At 39.7% G+C, this 15,595-nt stretch overlaps 1 protein-coding gene across 10 annotated transcripts; it reads left to right on the top strand.

The window, feature by feature from the left end:
* The first annotated feature begins 5,424 nt into the window (after nucleotides 1–5,424).
* Nucleotides 5,425–15,017, top strand: LOC120065466 (docking protein 5-like). Of its 10 annotated transcripts, none has more exons than XM_039016502.1 (9): nucleotides 5,425–5,646; nucleotides 5,899–6,051; nucleotides 8,973–9,214; nucleotides 9,315–9,422; nucleotides 9,907–10,021; nucleotides 10,162–10,281; nucleotides 10,637–10,826; nucleotides 11,545–11,662; nucleotides 14,212–15,017. In XM_039016502.1, the coding sequence occupies exons 3-9, from the start codon at nucleotides 9,149–9,151 to the stop codon at nucleotides 14,275–14,277; spliced, it is 783 nt and encodes a 260-aa protein (XP_038872430.1). In that variant the 5' UTR covers nucleotides 5,425–5,646; nucleotides 5,899–6,051; nucleotides 8,973–9,148; the 3' UTR covers nucleotides 14,278–15,017. The 10 variants fall into 10 exon arrangements, with proteins under 10 accessions (XP_038872430.1, XP_038872429.1, XP_038872432.1 ...); XM_039016501.1 differs by having other exon boundaries at nucleotides 5,848–6,051; XM_039016504.1 differs by lacking the exon at nucleotides 5,899–6,051.
* The last annotated feature ends 578 nt before the right edge of the window (nucleotides 15,018–15,595 follow it).

The raw sequence follows: 15,595 nt of genomic DNA, 5'->3' as shown, positions 1-15,595 counted from the left end.
TCAAAGCTTCTCAATGCCAATACAGGGTTTATATACATCCTTGGTTTAAACCCATGCCACAAGGGACAATGTGTGATCGCAAGTCAGCAGATACCGCTAGACCAGGCTCACACAATTATATCACTTCTGTTTTACAGTCTTATTGATCAGAAAAATATTTATTATATTAAACTGTTTTAAACCAATCCTGAGATCCTTTAAGGATACTTCTGCAGTGTGGAACAATATTGACTATTATTGGATCATATTCAATTATATTTAATTTCACTTTACTTCAAAATGCTTATGCAGAAAGAAGATCACCACAAATACAACATGTGAAATGTCTACCTGTTATTACCTGTAATGTCTACCTGTTATTACCTGTAATGTCTACCTGTTATTACCTGTAATGTCTACCTGTTATTACCTGTAATGTCTACCTGTTATTACCTGTAATGTCTACCTGTTATTATCTGTAATGTCTACCTGTTATTATCTGTAATGTCTACCTGTTATTAACTGTAATGTCTACTTGTTATTACCTGTAATGTCTACCTGTTATTACCTGTAATGTCTACCTGTTATTACCTGTAATGTCTACCTGTTATTACCTGTAATGTCTACCTGTTATTACCTGTAATGTCTACCTGTTATTATCTGTAATGTCTACCTGTTATTACCTGTAATGTCTACCTGTTATTACCTGTAATGTCTACCTGTTATTACTTGTAATGTCTACCTGTTATTACCTGTAATGTCTACCTGTTATTAACTGTAATGTCTACCTGTTATTACCTGTAACGTCTACCTGTTATTACCTGTAACGTCTACCTGTTATTAACTGTAATGTCTACCTGTTATTACCTGTAATGTCTACCTGTTATTAACCTGTAATGTCTACCTGTTATTACCTGTAATGTCTACCTGTTATTACCTGTAATGTCTACTTGTTATTACCTGTAATGTCTACCTGTTATTACCTGTAATGTCTACCTGTTATTACCTGTAATGTCTACCTGTTATTACCTGTAATGTCTACCTGTTATTACCTGTAACGTCTACCTGTTATTACCTGTAACGTCTACCTGTTATTACCTGTAATGTCTACCTGTTATTACCTGTAATGTCTACCTGTTATTACCTGTAATGTCTACCTGTTATTACCTGTAATGTCTACCTGTTATTACATGTAACGTCTACCTGTTATTACCTGTAATGTCTACCTGTTATTACCTGTAATGTCTACCTGTTATTACCTGTAATGTCTACCTGTTAGTCATTGTAATGTCCACCTGTTATTACCTGTAATGTCTACCTGTTATTACCTGTAATGTCTACCTGTTAGTCATTGTAATGTCCACCTGTTATTACCTGTAATGTCTACCTGTTATTACCTGTAATGTCTACCTGTTAGTCATTGTAATGTCCACCTGTTATTACCTGTAATGTTTACCTGTTATTAAGAATAATGTCTACCTGTTATTACCTGTAATGCCTACCTGTTATTACCTGTAATGTCTACCTTTTATTAACTGTAATGTCTACCTGTTATTAACAATAATGTCTACCTGTTATTACCTGTAATTTATACCTGTTATTATCTGTAATGTCTACCTGTTATTACCTGTAATGTCTACCTGTTATTAACTGTAATGTCTACCTGTTATTAACTGTAATGTCTACCTGTTATTAACTGTAATGTTTACCTGTTATTAACTGTAATGCCTACCTGTTATTACCTGTAATGTCTACCTGTTATTACCTGTAAATTCTACCTGTTATTATCTGTAATGTCTACCTGTTATTACCTGTAATGTCTACCTGTTATTACCTGTAATGTCTACCTGTTATTAACTGTAATGTCTACCTGTTATTAACTGTAATTTCTACCTGTTATTAACTGTAATGTCTACCTGTTATTACCTGTAATGTCTACCTGTTATTAACTGTAATGTCTACCTGTTATTAACTGTAATGTCTACCTGTTATTAACTGTAATGTCTTGTTATTCATTGTAATGTCAAATCCAATCAAATCAAATGTATTTATATAGCCCTTCTTACATCAGCTGATATCTCAAAGTGCTGTACAGAAACCCAGCCTAAAACCCCAAACAGCAAGCAATGCAGGTGTAGAAGCACGGTGGCTAGGAAAAACTCCATAGAAAGGCCAAAACCTAGGAAGAAACCTAGAGAGGAACCAGGCTATGAGGGGTGGCCTGTCCTCTTCTGGCTGTGCCGGGTGGAGATTATAACAGAACATGGCCAAGATGTTCAAATGTTCATAAATGACCAGCATGGTCAAATAATAATAATCACAGTAGTTGTCGAGGGTGCAACAAGTCAGCACCTCAGGAGTAAATGTCAGTTGGCTTTTCATAGCTGATCATTGAGAGTATCTCTACCGCTCCTGCTGTCTCTAGGGAGTTGAAAACAGCAGGTCTGGGACAGGTAGCACGTCCGGTGAACAGGTCAGGGTTCCATAGCCGCAGACAGAACAGTTGAAACTGGAGCAGCAGCACGGCCAGGTGGACTGGGGACAGCAAGGAGTCATCATGCCAGGTAGTCCTGAGGCATGGTCCTAGGGCTCAGGTCCTCCGAGAGAGAGAAAGAGAGAAAGAGAGAATTAGAGAGAGCATACTTAAATTAACACAGGACACTGGATCAGACAGGAGAAGTACTCCAGATATAACAGACTGACCCTTTATTGTCTAACAGTTATTCATTGTAATGTCTACCTGTTATTATCTGTAATGTCTACCTGTTATTACTTGTAATGTCTACCTGTTATTACCTGTACTGTCTTGTTATTCATTGTAATGTCTACCTGTTATTATCTGTAATGTCTACCTGTTATTACCTGTAATGTCTTGTTATTCATTGTAATGTCTACCTGTTATTCATTGTAATGTCTACCTGTTATTATCTGTAATGTCTACCTGTTATTACCTGTAATGTCTTGTTATTCATTGTAATGTCTACCTGTTATTCATTGTAATGTTTACCTGTTATTACCTGTAATGTCTTGTTATTCATTGTAATGTCTACCTGTTATTCATTGTAATGTTTACCTGTTATTACCTGTAATGTCTACCTGTTATTATCTGCAATGTCTTGTTATTCATTGTAATGTCTACCTCTTATTCATTGTAATGTTTACCTGTTATTCATTCCCCAAAGCTGCAAGTACTTTATTATGGTCCTTTGATTTGAAATACACTGATTTGAAATACACTGATTTGAAATACACTGATTTGAAATGCACAGCTGGATATTTAAGATAGTGTACTTCTGCCATCTACTGTTCAAAACATATACTTCCAAGTCATGTCACGAGATGTCTTGTATCACAAGAAGAAACTGTTTTGGACTGAATTACATAATAATGTCATTTCCTATTACATGATTTCTGTTGACATTATGAAAATATTATGAATCTGTAGTCTACAATAACGTTTTAATATAGTTTTGTTTTATTTCAGTATACGTAGGTGCTAAAAGTTGAGTACAACAGGAAATTGAAGAAGACATTGCTACTGTAAATCACTAAATGTGATACAGGAAAGAAAATGATGCAGTATACATGTAGTAATAATGAAATAGTAAGAATAATTATGTAGTAAATTAATAGTATTATCATTATAATATAGTTATAGCATCAGATACCACATCATGCTTTTTTAACCCTCATACTACCTACCGACTGGAGTCATTTTGAGGCATATTTCTGATCATAGCCCAATGGTGACTTATGAAATTCTCCCAATTTTTCATGACTTTGTCAATCAACTTGTTCTTAATAAATCAAGATCATTGTTTAGTGTTTATTTATCAATATGGACTTTAAGAAATGCATGTCCTTTGGGGTCATTTTGACCCAAGCCCAAAAAAACAAATTCCACCAATAGTAATTTGATTGACAGGACCTTTTTTTGAATCCAGGTTTCTCTGAAGACATAAGACTAATCTATCTATCTACCTGTATCAGTGATTTTGACCAGATACACAGATCACCTGCAGAAATGAAGCACCTTATGTACTCTCCTATGGTTATAACTGGTTATAACTAGGCATGACCTAGGTAAAATCACAATTACCTCATTAAAGTCTGTCAGTGATATGAATAGTTGGTAGAACTGTAAAACAGACACCAGCTACCCTCTGAATGTACACATAGTGCTGTATTGGTGTACATTTCCCCCTGAAAAATAGTTATTCTACAGGAAATGTTATATAAATACCAGAATTTCTATAATATCCTACAATATTCTATATGTGCAACGTATTATAGTATTTGGGTTGCTATAACATTTGGTTTGAAGTGACTTTCAGGATTTGCCCATGCTTTTTGAAGCATCCTGCAATAGACCTATACAACCCCCATTACTTGACTAGCAGCAATGATAATGCTGGCTGTGGGGTAAGTAAATAAAAAATAAAAAACAAAGCCATATTTTTGGTAATTGTCTAGCAGGATCAATGAATTAATCACTTTTCTTTCAATAAAATTAAGTATATTTAAAATTTTGGTGTACCACCCTTTTAAATGGCAGTCGTTTTTACCATAGAAATATGGCAAAATCTATATCGACCCAAAAATAAAAAACGAAATGGTACTAGAATAAAATCTGCTTTTTAGTACTAATGTGGATTGTACTTTGAAAAAAATGCTGCACATTATTTAAGGGGAAAATGTAGATTCTCTTTTTACAGAAAATGCAAATTAACTGTTATTTCGCTAAAATAACAGTCTGCTTTGTTTTCTTCATTTTTATTATTGTACATGTCTAATGATGTTTTGATAAGAATTAAGTGGACATTTTGCTATGATTGTTAGTTTTTCCAATAGTTTCTTCTAGGTTTCAAAATGACTCCAGTTGGATATATATGTATGTAAAATATGTTATGAGGGTTAACTTGCCTTTTTAAGTAGATTCATAACACCTCAAGTGAAAAATGTATTGTATGTTTTTTTTACTACATATAATGGAGATCCTGTATTTGAAGCATGACTGCACAACACTGTATGTGTGACCTTATTGGTGGCCTCTTAAGTAAAGTGTATTCACCTATCATGATATTTGACTAAAGTCCCAGTTTAAGAGGACCAGATTGCCAAAAAAAATAAAAAATCCCCCATTGAAAATATCACACTGTGTACACATACAACATGTTTACGGTATGTGTTTTCCCAAAGGGGACTGTCTGTCACCACCTGATTGACACAGATTCAATATTTTCCTCATGTTCTGCTATTTCACAAGTTTTGAACTCAAAGCATTGACGTAAAGCACACAAAAACATTGGCAAGTGTTATAACAAAGGTGAGAGTAACTTTACCCTCGGTTTCTCAACATGGTGTTTGCTTTGGAACGCTGCCAAGTGTCATTCACCTGAAATGCGTGTGGAGCTGAACTCAAAACAAATGTAATTTGTTGCTTTGTGAGTACAAGGCTATGCATAATAAGAGTATACGCTGTTGAAAGTGATGTAGTCTAGACTAATTGAGCTTGCCTGGCACAGTGGACAGCGGAACCGTCCCAGCACAAACACAACGTAGGATACTATTTGAATCCTGGGCTGGTCACTATGCGGTCCTGTGAAAGTCAGAGATATTGTGACTGGTGTATCAGAGGCATAATTAGTTTTACCCTTATTTTTCCAGGTAAGTTGACTGAAAACACCTTCTAATTTACAGCAACAACCTGGGGAATAATTACAGGGGAGGGGGGTGAATGAGCCAATTGGAAGCTGGGGATGATTAGGTGGCCATGGGGGACAGATGGGGAATTTACCCAGGACACCAGGGTTAACACCCCTAGTCTTACAATAAGAGATTCCATCTGAAAGACGGCACCATACACAGGGCAATGTCACTGCCCTGGGGCATTGGGATTGTTGTTTATTTTTACACCAGAGGAAAGAGTGCCTCCTACTGGCCCTCCAACACCACCTCCAACAACAGCATCTGGTCTCCTATCCATGGACTGGTCAGGACCAACCCTGATTAGCTTCAGTGGCAAGCCAGCAGTGTGATGCAGGGTGGCATGAATAAGGTGTGATCACCGTGGTAAGATCATCTTAACATAGCTCTTTATTAACTAGTTGGATCCTTATCAGTCAACATACATTGTAATTTTGAGTCAGGTACAATAATTAATGGAAGAGGAAGTACTGATAAATAATCCTTCACTATGACCATGACTGAATTCTCTACTAGCCTACTGCTTACTAAAATATTGACTATCTATTAACCAAACTACATACTATTTTTAGAACATTCTAGTAAAGTAACTCTCCAGTGTCTCCATATGTCTGTGAAATATGACCTATAATTACGTACAACAAAAGTGAAATAGTTTTCCTTACAAAAAAAGTGGTAATTAGGTATATTGAAAATTCCTACTAGATGAAAAGCAGAAATGAGTGTGGCATCCTGACTCAAAGTTAAGAAATGTCACATACTACAAAACGTCCTATTCTTACTGTCCTATTTACTCGCTTAGGCGCATCGCTCCTTTGGGAGCATAGGCCATCAACGACTCCTTTCCTATTCTTGACTCCTTTCCTACTCAAAAAGCCTACTGGGAAGCAGGCTAGAAGAGAAGCAGGACAGAGCCTATGACTTCATGACTAGCTGCTAATACATACTAATAGTTCTTTATTCATTTAGCCTATTATGTGTTCCCATCATCATTGTGCATACATTTCAGCTAGATTAAAACTTCATAAGCCCTTTATAAAGCCTACGTAGATGCCATACAAATAATTCATCAACAGATGTAAACTATCTGTTCTTAGTTTCGAGTTTTAATGTCATATATCCGGGCTTTGCTAAACTTGGGTTCATATACAGTATATAGCATGATCATTGTTCTAATAAATTATTTGTGAAGCATCTATGTAGGCCTTATAAAGGACTATGAAGCTTCATAAGGCCTTCATAAGTTATAGTTTGTTTAAAGTCAGACTGAAAAGTCTATATTTTAAGAGTTGTTGAGTGCATGGTATCAATGCTGTTTATACACGCCCACACGACTGCCCGTGTCATCGGTATGTGTGTAAATGTTTCTCACGGTTAGCTGACGTTGGCAGTAGTGGTAGCAAGAGGCCACAGGTCTTGAATTAGCATTAGCAATTGATGACTCTGCCTACTAAATAGGACTTTGTGAACCTCACGCCCCATAGACATATGCCTGAGTATAATGGGCTGTTTTTAAAATAACTGTAAGTAATACTGCATTGGTAGTCCTCATTCAATTTCAAGCATGTGTAAAGGAATGTGTACAGTTTATTTTCTCATTTCATTGGCGAGTTGGAATGACATGTGGTCTGAAGATAACTATTGTATGGATGACTGTGTGTGTTGAAAACAAGAAAAACATATTAGATCATAGTCTAAGTCTGCATTACGGGTAATCCTGTTCAAAACAAGGATAACATATTAGATCATAGTCTAAGTCTGCATTAGGGGTAATCCTGCTTGGGAAAGGGCTGAATAGGCTGTTACCCTATGAGGTCTGGAACCTGTTGTTTTCCTGTTCTACCTGATAATTAATTGGTGGCCCAGGTCTAAATCGGTCCCTGATTAGAGGAGAACAATAAAAAAAGGCAGTGGACACACAGTTTTTCAATTTATATGATTATACAAAATTCTTATATATAGTACCAGTCAAAAGTTTGGACACACCTACTCATTCAAGGGTTTTTCTTTATTTGTACTATTTTCTACATTGTAGAATAATAGTAAAAACATCAAAACTATGAAATAACACATATGGAATCATGTAGTAAACAAAAAAGTGTTAAACAAATCAAAATATATTTTATATATGAGATTCGTCAAAGTAGCCACCCTTTGCTTTGATGACAGTTTTGCACACTCTTGGCATTCTCTCAACTAGCTTCATGAGGAATGCTATTCCAACAGTCTTGAAGGAGTTCCCACATATGCTGAGCACTTGTTGGCTGTTAATCCTTCACTCTGTGGTCCAACTCATCCCAAACCATCTCAATTGGGTTGATGTCGGTGATTGTGGAGGCCAGGTCATCTGATGCAGCACTCCATCACTCTCCTTCTTTGTCAAATTGCCCTTAAACAGCCTGGAGGTGAGTAGGTGTGTCCAAACTTTTGACTGCTACTGTATATATGGGGGATACAACCATCTCAGCTCTGCAGATTTTGCTACTAAGAGACAGAATCATTAGATAATTTGTTTTGGTACTGTCCAAATGTAGCTTGTTTTTGTTCGCAGGTTCAGGAATGGCTGAAGATTTACCTGGAGTTAACTCTGCAAATAGCACTGCTGGGTGATCTGAAAGTTAATCGATCGATAATATAATACTCTTAGAAAAAAATGTTTCTTTAAATTACAATCTGTAGAAACTATGAGAATAGAAAGGTTCAGAATTTTTGTGAAACATCACAGCACAGTTGAAAAATATATGGCAAATAGAAATCAAAGGAGTTGAGGGTAGCTGAAGGATCGGACTAAAAACAAACAAAAGATAACTAATGTAAAATATACTGTGTCTGTAATATGAATATAGTATGTATACGCGGGAAGTAGAAGCCTAGATGTTGTTGTCCATCAGTTTACTCCAATTAGGGGAGGGGTGGTGGGGTTAGGGGGAAATAATAATAATAATAAAAGGCAGTGGAAGTGGCTTCTAGGTCCAGAGGTGAAATTGAGGAGGCTAGAATGTACCCTAGCAACGGTTGGAAGAGTTGCTTCTAACACGATACACTGAAATAGGAAAACAGACAGAGACAGGGTTTGATCGAGGATATATTTATTTGTGTTTATATTTAAGTCTCAAGGTTGACAGGCTACTAATTAGAGGTCCTGTGAGAATCCTGGTTCTTTGGACTAGATCCCTCCCTACCGAATATAAACTTCAGACTCGCTGTCTCTCTCTCTCTCCCCCTCTCTCACTCTCGTCTGCCCCCCCCCCCCCCCAACCGCCTCACCCATAATATCTACATCACAGAAGGAGATCAGTCCCATAATAGTCCCATGAGCATTGGGCTACAGCGATACTCCTGCGTTACACTGCGTTGTATTGTCAAATCAGAGACGAGAGGAGACACATGATAAAGAGAGAGCAAAGGGACTTCTGTGTGCCAGTTTCTCCCAAGCATGAGTGTCTGATGGTGGGTTCAAGCAATGGATTTATATTTTAATGACATTGTTAAAGAGGGATATGTGTATTTTCGCAGCAAGCATTTATGGGTAAGTGCCTGCTTTCAAACCAACCTCAGACCAATTTAATCTAAGTCAATGGACCCAACGTGGATGAACTCTTTTCTCAATCATTCTGTCTTTTGTCCAGATCTATCGGAGGTGCTGGCTTGTTCTAAGAAGAGACTCCAGTAAAGGGCCCAAGAGATTGGAGAGGTTCTCAAATGAACAGGCGGCTAACTGCCAATGTCACCACAAAGTAGGCAATCAAACTGAAATACTGGAGTGGTCTTGAAATACTGGAGTGGTGTACCACTGTGGTCTTGTTTGGAGATTTGTTTTGTTCCCCCCCCCCCATGATTATCAATAACATTGAGAGTTGTGGTTATTTTGTTGATTTGTGAAAATGAGAGTCATTGCACACTCAAATGTACCACAGGGTCTCGACAACAAAATGAGAAGAGATATATATTTAGAAGTATAAAGAAGATTTGCTCACTGTTTGCTTGCCGTGAGCTTAAATTGACATATAGCTTTGTGGCTTTGTAGATATTAAATAACTATGTTTCAACCACAGAGATCCTATTAAAAATTATATGGGTAATTCTATAGTTTCAACAATCTGATAAAGCCTGTGTTGGTTGAAGGGTTGTTATTATATAATGAAAGCTTTATTATTGAAGGGCACTTTCGGGAGCAACAAACAGGGCCATTATTGTGTCATGTGTCCTATATTCTCCCAGGTGACAGACCTCACAAAAATAAGAAATGTTACCAGACCCCCACGGGGTAAAAAGAAATACGCTGTGGTTCTGACTTTCAATGACGACTCACCAAAGGCTTTCGCATGTGATTCAGGTGAGTTTGGGAAACATGAACTTAATGTTGTATTGAACTGAATTGAACTAACTTATTTTGTCAACACAACTAACTACAAATAGAAATGATTTACAAATATAACACATTCTAAAAGCGTTTCGTTCAACAACTCCTCACAGAGTTGGACGCCAAGGAATGGTGCAAAGTGCTACAAATGGAATGTCTGGAGGCTAAAATGACTGACCTGACCTTGGAGGAGCCAGTCCTATTTAACATGAACCTACATCGAGATCACAGAGGTGTAGACCACGTTCGTATAATATTCCAGCAACGACACAAGCTACTATACTGATCAAATGCTTTGAATAAATGGGTCGAAAAATATGAGCAACATGCTTTAAAGGCCCGATCTTTCATCTGAAAAACAACAAACCGACAACACTTGGCGTGATATAAAGCTGAGGGATGGGGCTCGAAATTTTTAAAAAAAGCACTCACATTCATAGGAGCTCTAAATATTTAACCACATTTTCAAACTATAAATTACCTAATGTAAGTAACATTGTTCAATGTAATTAGTTTAAACTACAAAAATAAATACCACAGATCGCACCTTGTCTCTGGCTAATCAATGTATTCTGTTCTCTTTTCCAGAGCAGTTCCACGTATTCATGAAGCCATCACAGTGTATGGATTTCAACGGGGAATGTAATCTTCAGATCACTTGTGACACTCTCTTGCTGTGGGACACCCAGAACCCTGGTCTCAAAATCACATCCTGGCCACTGCGGTCACTTCGCCGTTATGGTCGGGGTCAAAACTGGTTCACATTTGAAGCTGGGAGGTGAGGATCTGGGTATAAAACCATTATTAACCAATGTAATGTATATACTGTATAACCAATTCAACATAGTTTGTAGCTGTCTTCCTATTGGATACTCTATGTTGACTAAGAATCAGAGCCGTACATCATACATCTAAATACATAAGTTACCTCATAGACCAAGAGGTGTGTACAGTATACTGCTAGGGGTAGGATTGATGCAGGGTTCATACCCTGTCCTGGGACTCTTTTGGACATGGGCTACTGGGAATAGACATATTTACTATACCAGTCATTTCATTTCTAATCATTGAAGAGAAGGGATTAGTGCATACTTGTGAGGAAGGAGAGATAATTTGGAAAAAGCCCAAACCTCCAAAGGACTTCACTCTGCTCTACTCCATTACCAGTGACCACTGCTCTGAAACAGCTGATCTGAAATGACTTAATTGGTGAACGTAAGACGATTGATACCGATCCAGCCTTTTGACCAGTCAGAGGTCCTCAAGGGAAAGTGTTATTTAAGATTATGAAACACTTTTGGATTACACTAAATAATATCTTTAGTGAATAAGCAATTATATGCTTTATAATTCTTGTGGATTGTAAAGCTTATAAATATTTGCTAATGCTTATTTATGATTGTTTTTTGAAAGTGTAAGTAACTATTAGGAGTCTGTACCAAATACATTTTTCATAGGTCATTCACAGAATGAATGGTAAACTGTATTTTCCCCAGGATGTGTGACACTGGAGAGGGACTCTTCACCTTTCAGACACCAGAGGGAGAACGGCTCTATCATAGAGTGAATGAGGCGGTGTTAGCCACTGTGGAGCAAGAGGACTGGCTATGCTGTGTAAGTTAACCACTTTCACATCACGCCTGGGTTCAGATGCTATTTGAAGTCTTTAAAATACTTTCAGCATTTGCTTAAATCTGCCTGGAGTGCCAGGTGGGTGGGGTTTGCAAACTCAATCAAGGCAAAATCAATCAAGCACAGCCAAAGTATTTGCAATGATTTCAAATAGTATTTGAACCCAGGTCTAATTCACATAGTCTTATTGTGCCTGTAACCTACACTGCCCAGCTTAACTGCTGTAATCTCCCCAAAATAATGTAGTCAAGCATGACACAATCAAGACAAATCTCCTCTATTATTGAATGAGCACTCAGGCCCTGACCTCCAAGGGGCCCACAACCCTGGAAGGTGCAGAATTGCAGGAAATTAGCTTTAAAACGGCAACATTTTCTCTTAGTGTAACAGCATTCAGAGGAAGAAGGTGAGGACCAAGGTGCAGCGTGATACGTGTTCATATTATTTATTCGAAACTGAACACTGAATACAAAATAACAAAAGGAATAACCGAAACAGTTCTGACAGGTGATACAAACACTAAACAGAAAATAACCACCCACGACTAAAAGTGGGAAAACAGGCTACCTAAGTATGGTTCTCAATCAGAGACAACGATAGACAGCTGCCTCTGATTGGGAACCATACCAGGCCAAAACATAGAAATACAAAACCTAGACATACAAACATAGAATGCCCGCCCACATCACACCCTGACCAAACAAAAAATAGAAACATACAAAGCAATCTACGGTCAGGGTGTGACAGTACCCCCCCCCCCCCCAAAATTGCGGACTCTGGCCGCAAAACCGAAACCTATAGGGGAGGGTCTGGGTGGGCATTACTCCGCGGTGGCGGTTCTGGTGAGGGACGTGGACCCCACTCCACTTCTGGCTCAGCCCACTTTAATAATGCCTCTGGAGCGGGAACCCTCACCGCCGACCCCGGACTAGAGGACGCCACTGGACTGATGGTCGAGTCTGGAGTGAGTGGCGCCTCTGGACCGACGGCCGACTCTGGCAGCTCCGGACTGACGGGCGGCTCTGGCAGCTCCGGACTGACGGGCGGCTCTGGCAGCTCCGGACTGGAGGGAGAACCTGGAGGGAGGAGACGGAGAGACAACCTGGTGCGTGGGGCTGCACAGGGCCCACCAGGCTGGGGAGACCTACAGGAGGCCTGGTGCGTGGAGGAGGCACCGGATGGACTGGGCTGTGGGGAAGCACTGGAGCTCTGGTGCACAGCCACTCCTCCAGGCTGGATGACCACTTTAGCCCGGACCCTCCAGAGTGCAGGCACAGGTTGAACCGGGCTGTGGGGGAGCACTGGAGATCTGGTGCATACCACTCGCACCTCTCCCTTAGGCTCAATGCCCACATTCGCCCGGCACGGGCGGAGCGCAGGCATAGGGCGAACTGCACCCTCCCAGCGCCCCGGAGACACAGCACGCAGAGCCGGCGCAGGATACCCTGGGCCGAAACGGCGTACCGGAGACCAAACACGCTGAACTGGCACAATCCGCCCTGGCTGGATGCCCACTCTCGCATGGCACTCTCGCTGGCCTATAGCGCTCCGGGCTATGAGCGCGTACTGGCGACACCGTGCGCTTCACCGCATAACACGGTGCCTGACCAGTACTACGCTGCTTCCGGTAAGCGCGGGGAGTTGGCTCAGGTCTATCGCCTGACTCAGCCAATCTCCCCGTGTGCCCCCCCCAAAAAACAGGCTGCCTCTCGTGCCTGTTGCGCTGCCGTGCTAACTCCTCTTAGTGTTGCCGCTCAGCCTTAGCTGCCTCCAATTCCTCCTGCGGACGGCGATACTCCCCAGCCTGTGCCCAGGGTCCCTTGCCTTCCAGTATACAAAGCAATCTACGGTCAGGGCGTGACAGTACCCCCCCCCCCCCCCCCAAAGGTGCGGACTCTGACCAAACAAAAAATAGAAACATACAAAGCAATCTACGGTCAGGGCGTGACACTTAGCCTCATGACAAAATGTGTAGAATAGCATTATAAAATTGCACAGTTTTCTCTCTGCACCATGGCAAAATGTGTAGAATAGCATTATAAAACTACAGTTTTCTCTCTGCACCATGGCAAAATGTGTAGAATAGCATTATAAAAATAGTTTTCTCTCTGCACCATGGCAAAATGTGGTGAAATGCAGTACGTTAGCTGATTTCCACAACAACAAACAAAAAGAAATCGGAGGTCGGTGCCCCGGGGCCCCAAATGTGGTAGCACGACCCTGTCTAGGACCATATTCAAAATGTGTCTCAGAGTATACACTGCACAGGAGTGCTGACCTTGGATCAGTTTTGACTGTTAAATGTTTTGAAAATTAAACCAGATTATGGACAAGGGGGGCTGATTCTTGATCAGCTCTCATACTCTTGAGACGCTTGTGAAATGAGATAGAACTCTGCCACCTACTGCATATCCATGTGCATTAAAACATTAAGTGTCAACAGTCTGTGCATTATCACTTCCATTGTCTTGTTTTTTTGCCCACGCATCTTCAATCGAATGACCCTTAAAATGTGTTCCATACCCATTTAGGATGAGAGGAAGACAGGCACGGAGAGGAGAACCAGAGAGTCTACAATACCTTGGTCTCTGTGCTGACACTGCTGATTCTGATGGTCCAGTCACAATCCTTGATCCCATTTGAAATCAGATTAAATATATTCACTGTATATCAGTTTGATAGTCATAGTTGTTTTTTGAAACAATGTTCAGATATGAAGGAATTACGTAAACACCAAGGACTACATATTTATGTACTGGAATCCTTCAGTAGATTTTTAGGTAAAACTATCAAAGTTATCCATTTTAGTCTGCTTTTTGCATTTTGATAGTTTGTGTGAATATTAGTTTTTGATTTTAATAGTACAGGTAACTGCCAAAATAAAGTAAACACTTGATTCCTGAGTTAATGAAGCAATTAACATCCCATCATACTTAGGATCATGTGTAAAAATGCCCAGTTGCCCATTATTTTAGCTACCATGGCTATACGAAGAGATCTCAGTGACTTTGAAAGAGGGGTCTCAGAGGAGAACAGGGGGTTTAAAGTGTGTGTGTCTCAGTCACCAGATCTCAACCCAATTGAACAATTATGGGAGATTCTGCAGGGCATGCGACAGCATTTTCCACCACCATAAACAAAACACCACATTTCTGGTGGAAGAATGGTGTACACTTGTCGAATCAATGCCAAGGTGCATTGAAGCTGTTCTTGCAGCTCGTGGTTGCCCAACGCCCTATAAGACACTTGGTGTTTCCTTTATTTTGTCAGTTACCTGTACATTACTGTTGAATTTATTAATGTTAATAAATGAGTTATTAAAAATTATTAAAACCAAGATTGTGATCTGGCTGGCCTCGGCTTCAGGCACACGGCACAAGATTGACAACATACTATTTAAATGTTTTACATTTAACCTTTATTTAACTAGGCAAGTCAGTTAATAACACATTTTTATTTACAATGACCCCGGCCAAACCCTGGACGACGCTGGGCCAATTGTGCTCCACCCTATGGGACTCCTAATCCCAGCTGGATGTGGTACAGCCTGGAATCGAACTAGGGACTGTAGTGACGCCTCTTGCACTGAGATGCAGTGTCATAGACAGCTGCGCCACTACACATACAGTCCAGAGAGAAACAATGGATCTGACAGGGGAGAGGTATGCAGACTAACATGATATTAATATACACTGAGTGTACAAAACATTAGGAACATCTGCTCTTCCATGACGTAGACTGACCAGGTGAACGTTATCATCCCTTATTGATGTCTCTTGTTAAATCCACTTCAAACAGTGTAGATGAAGGGGAGGAGAAAGGTACATTTTTTTACTGCAATGGGCTAAATGAGGGTCACAAACAGTGTTTCTTGGAAGTCTTAAACAAATCTACTTTGAAACAAAAGTATACACC

This window comes from Salvelinus namaycush, chromosome 20 (genome assembly GCF_016432855.1).
Source record: "Salvelinus namaycush isolate Seneca chromosome 20, SaNama_1.0, whole genome shotgun sequence".
Taxonomy (NCBI): domain Eukaryota; kingdom Metazoa; phylum Chordata; class Actinopteri; order Salmoniformes; family Salmonidae; genus Salvelinus; species Salvelinus namaycush.
The sequence above is the reverse complement of the archived record's forward strand: the minus strand, read 5'-3'. Positions and strand labels throughout refer to the sequence as shown.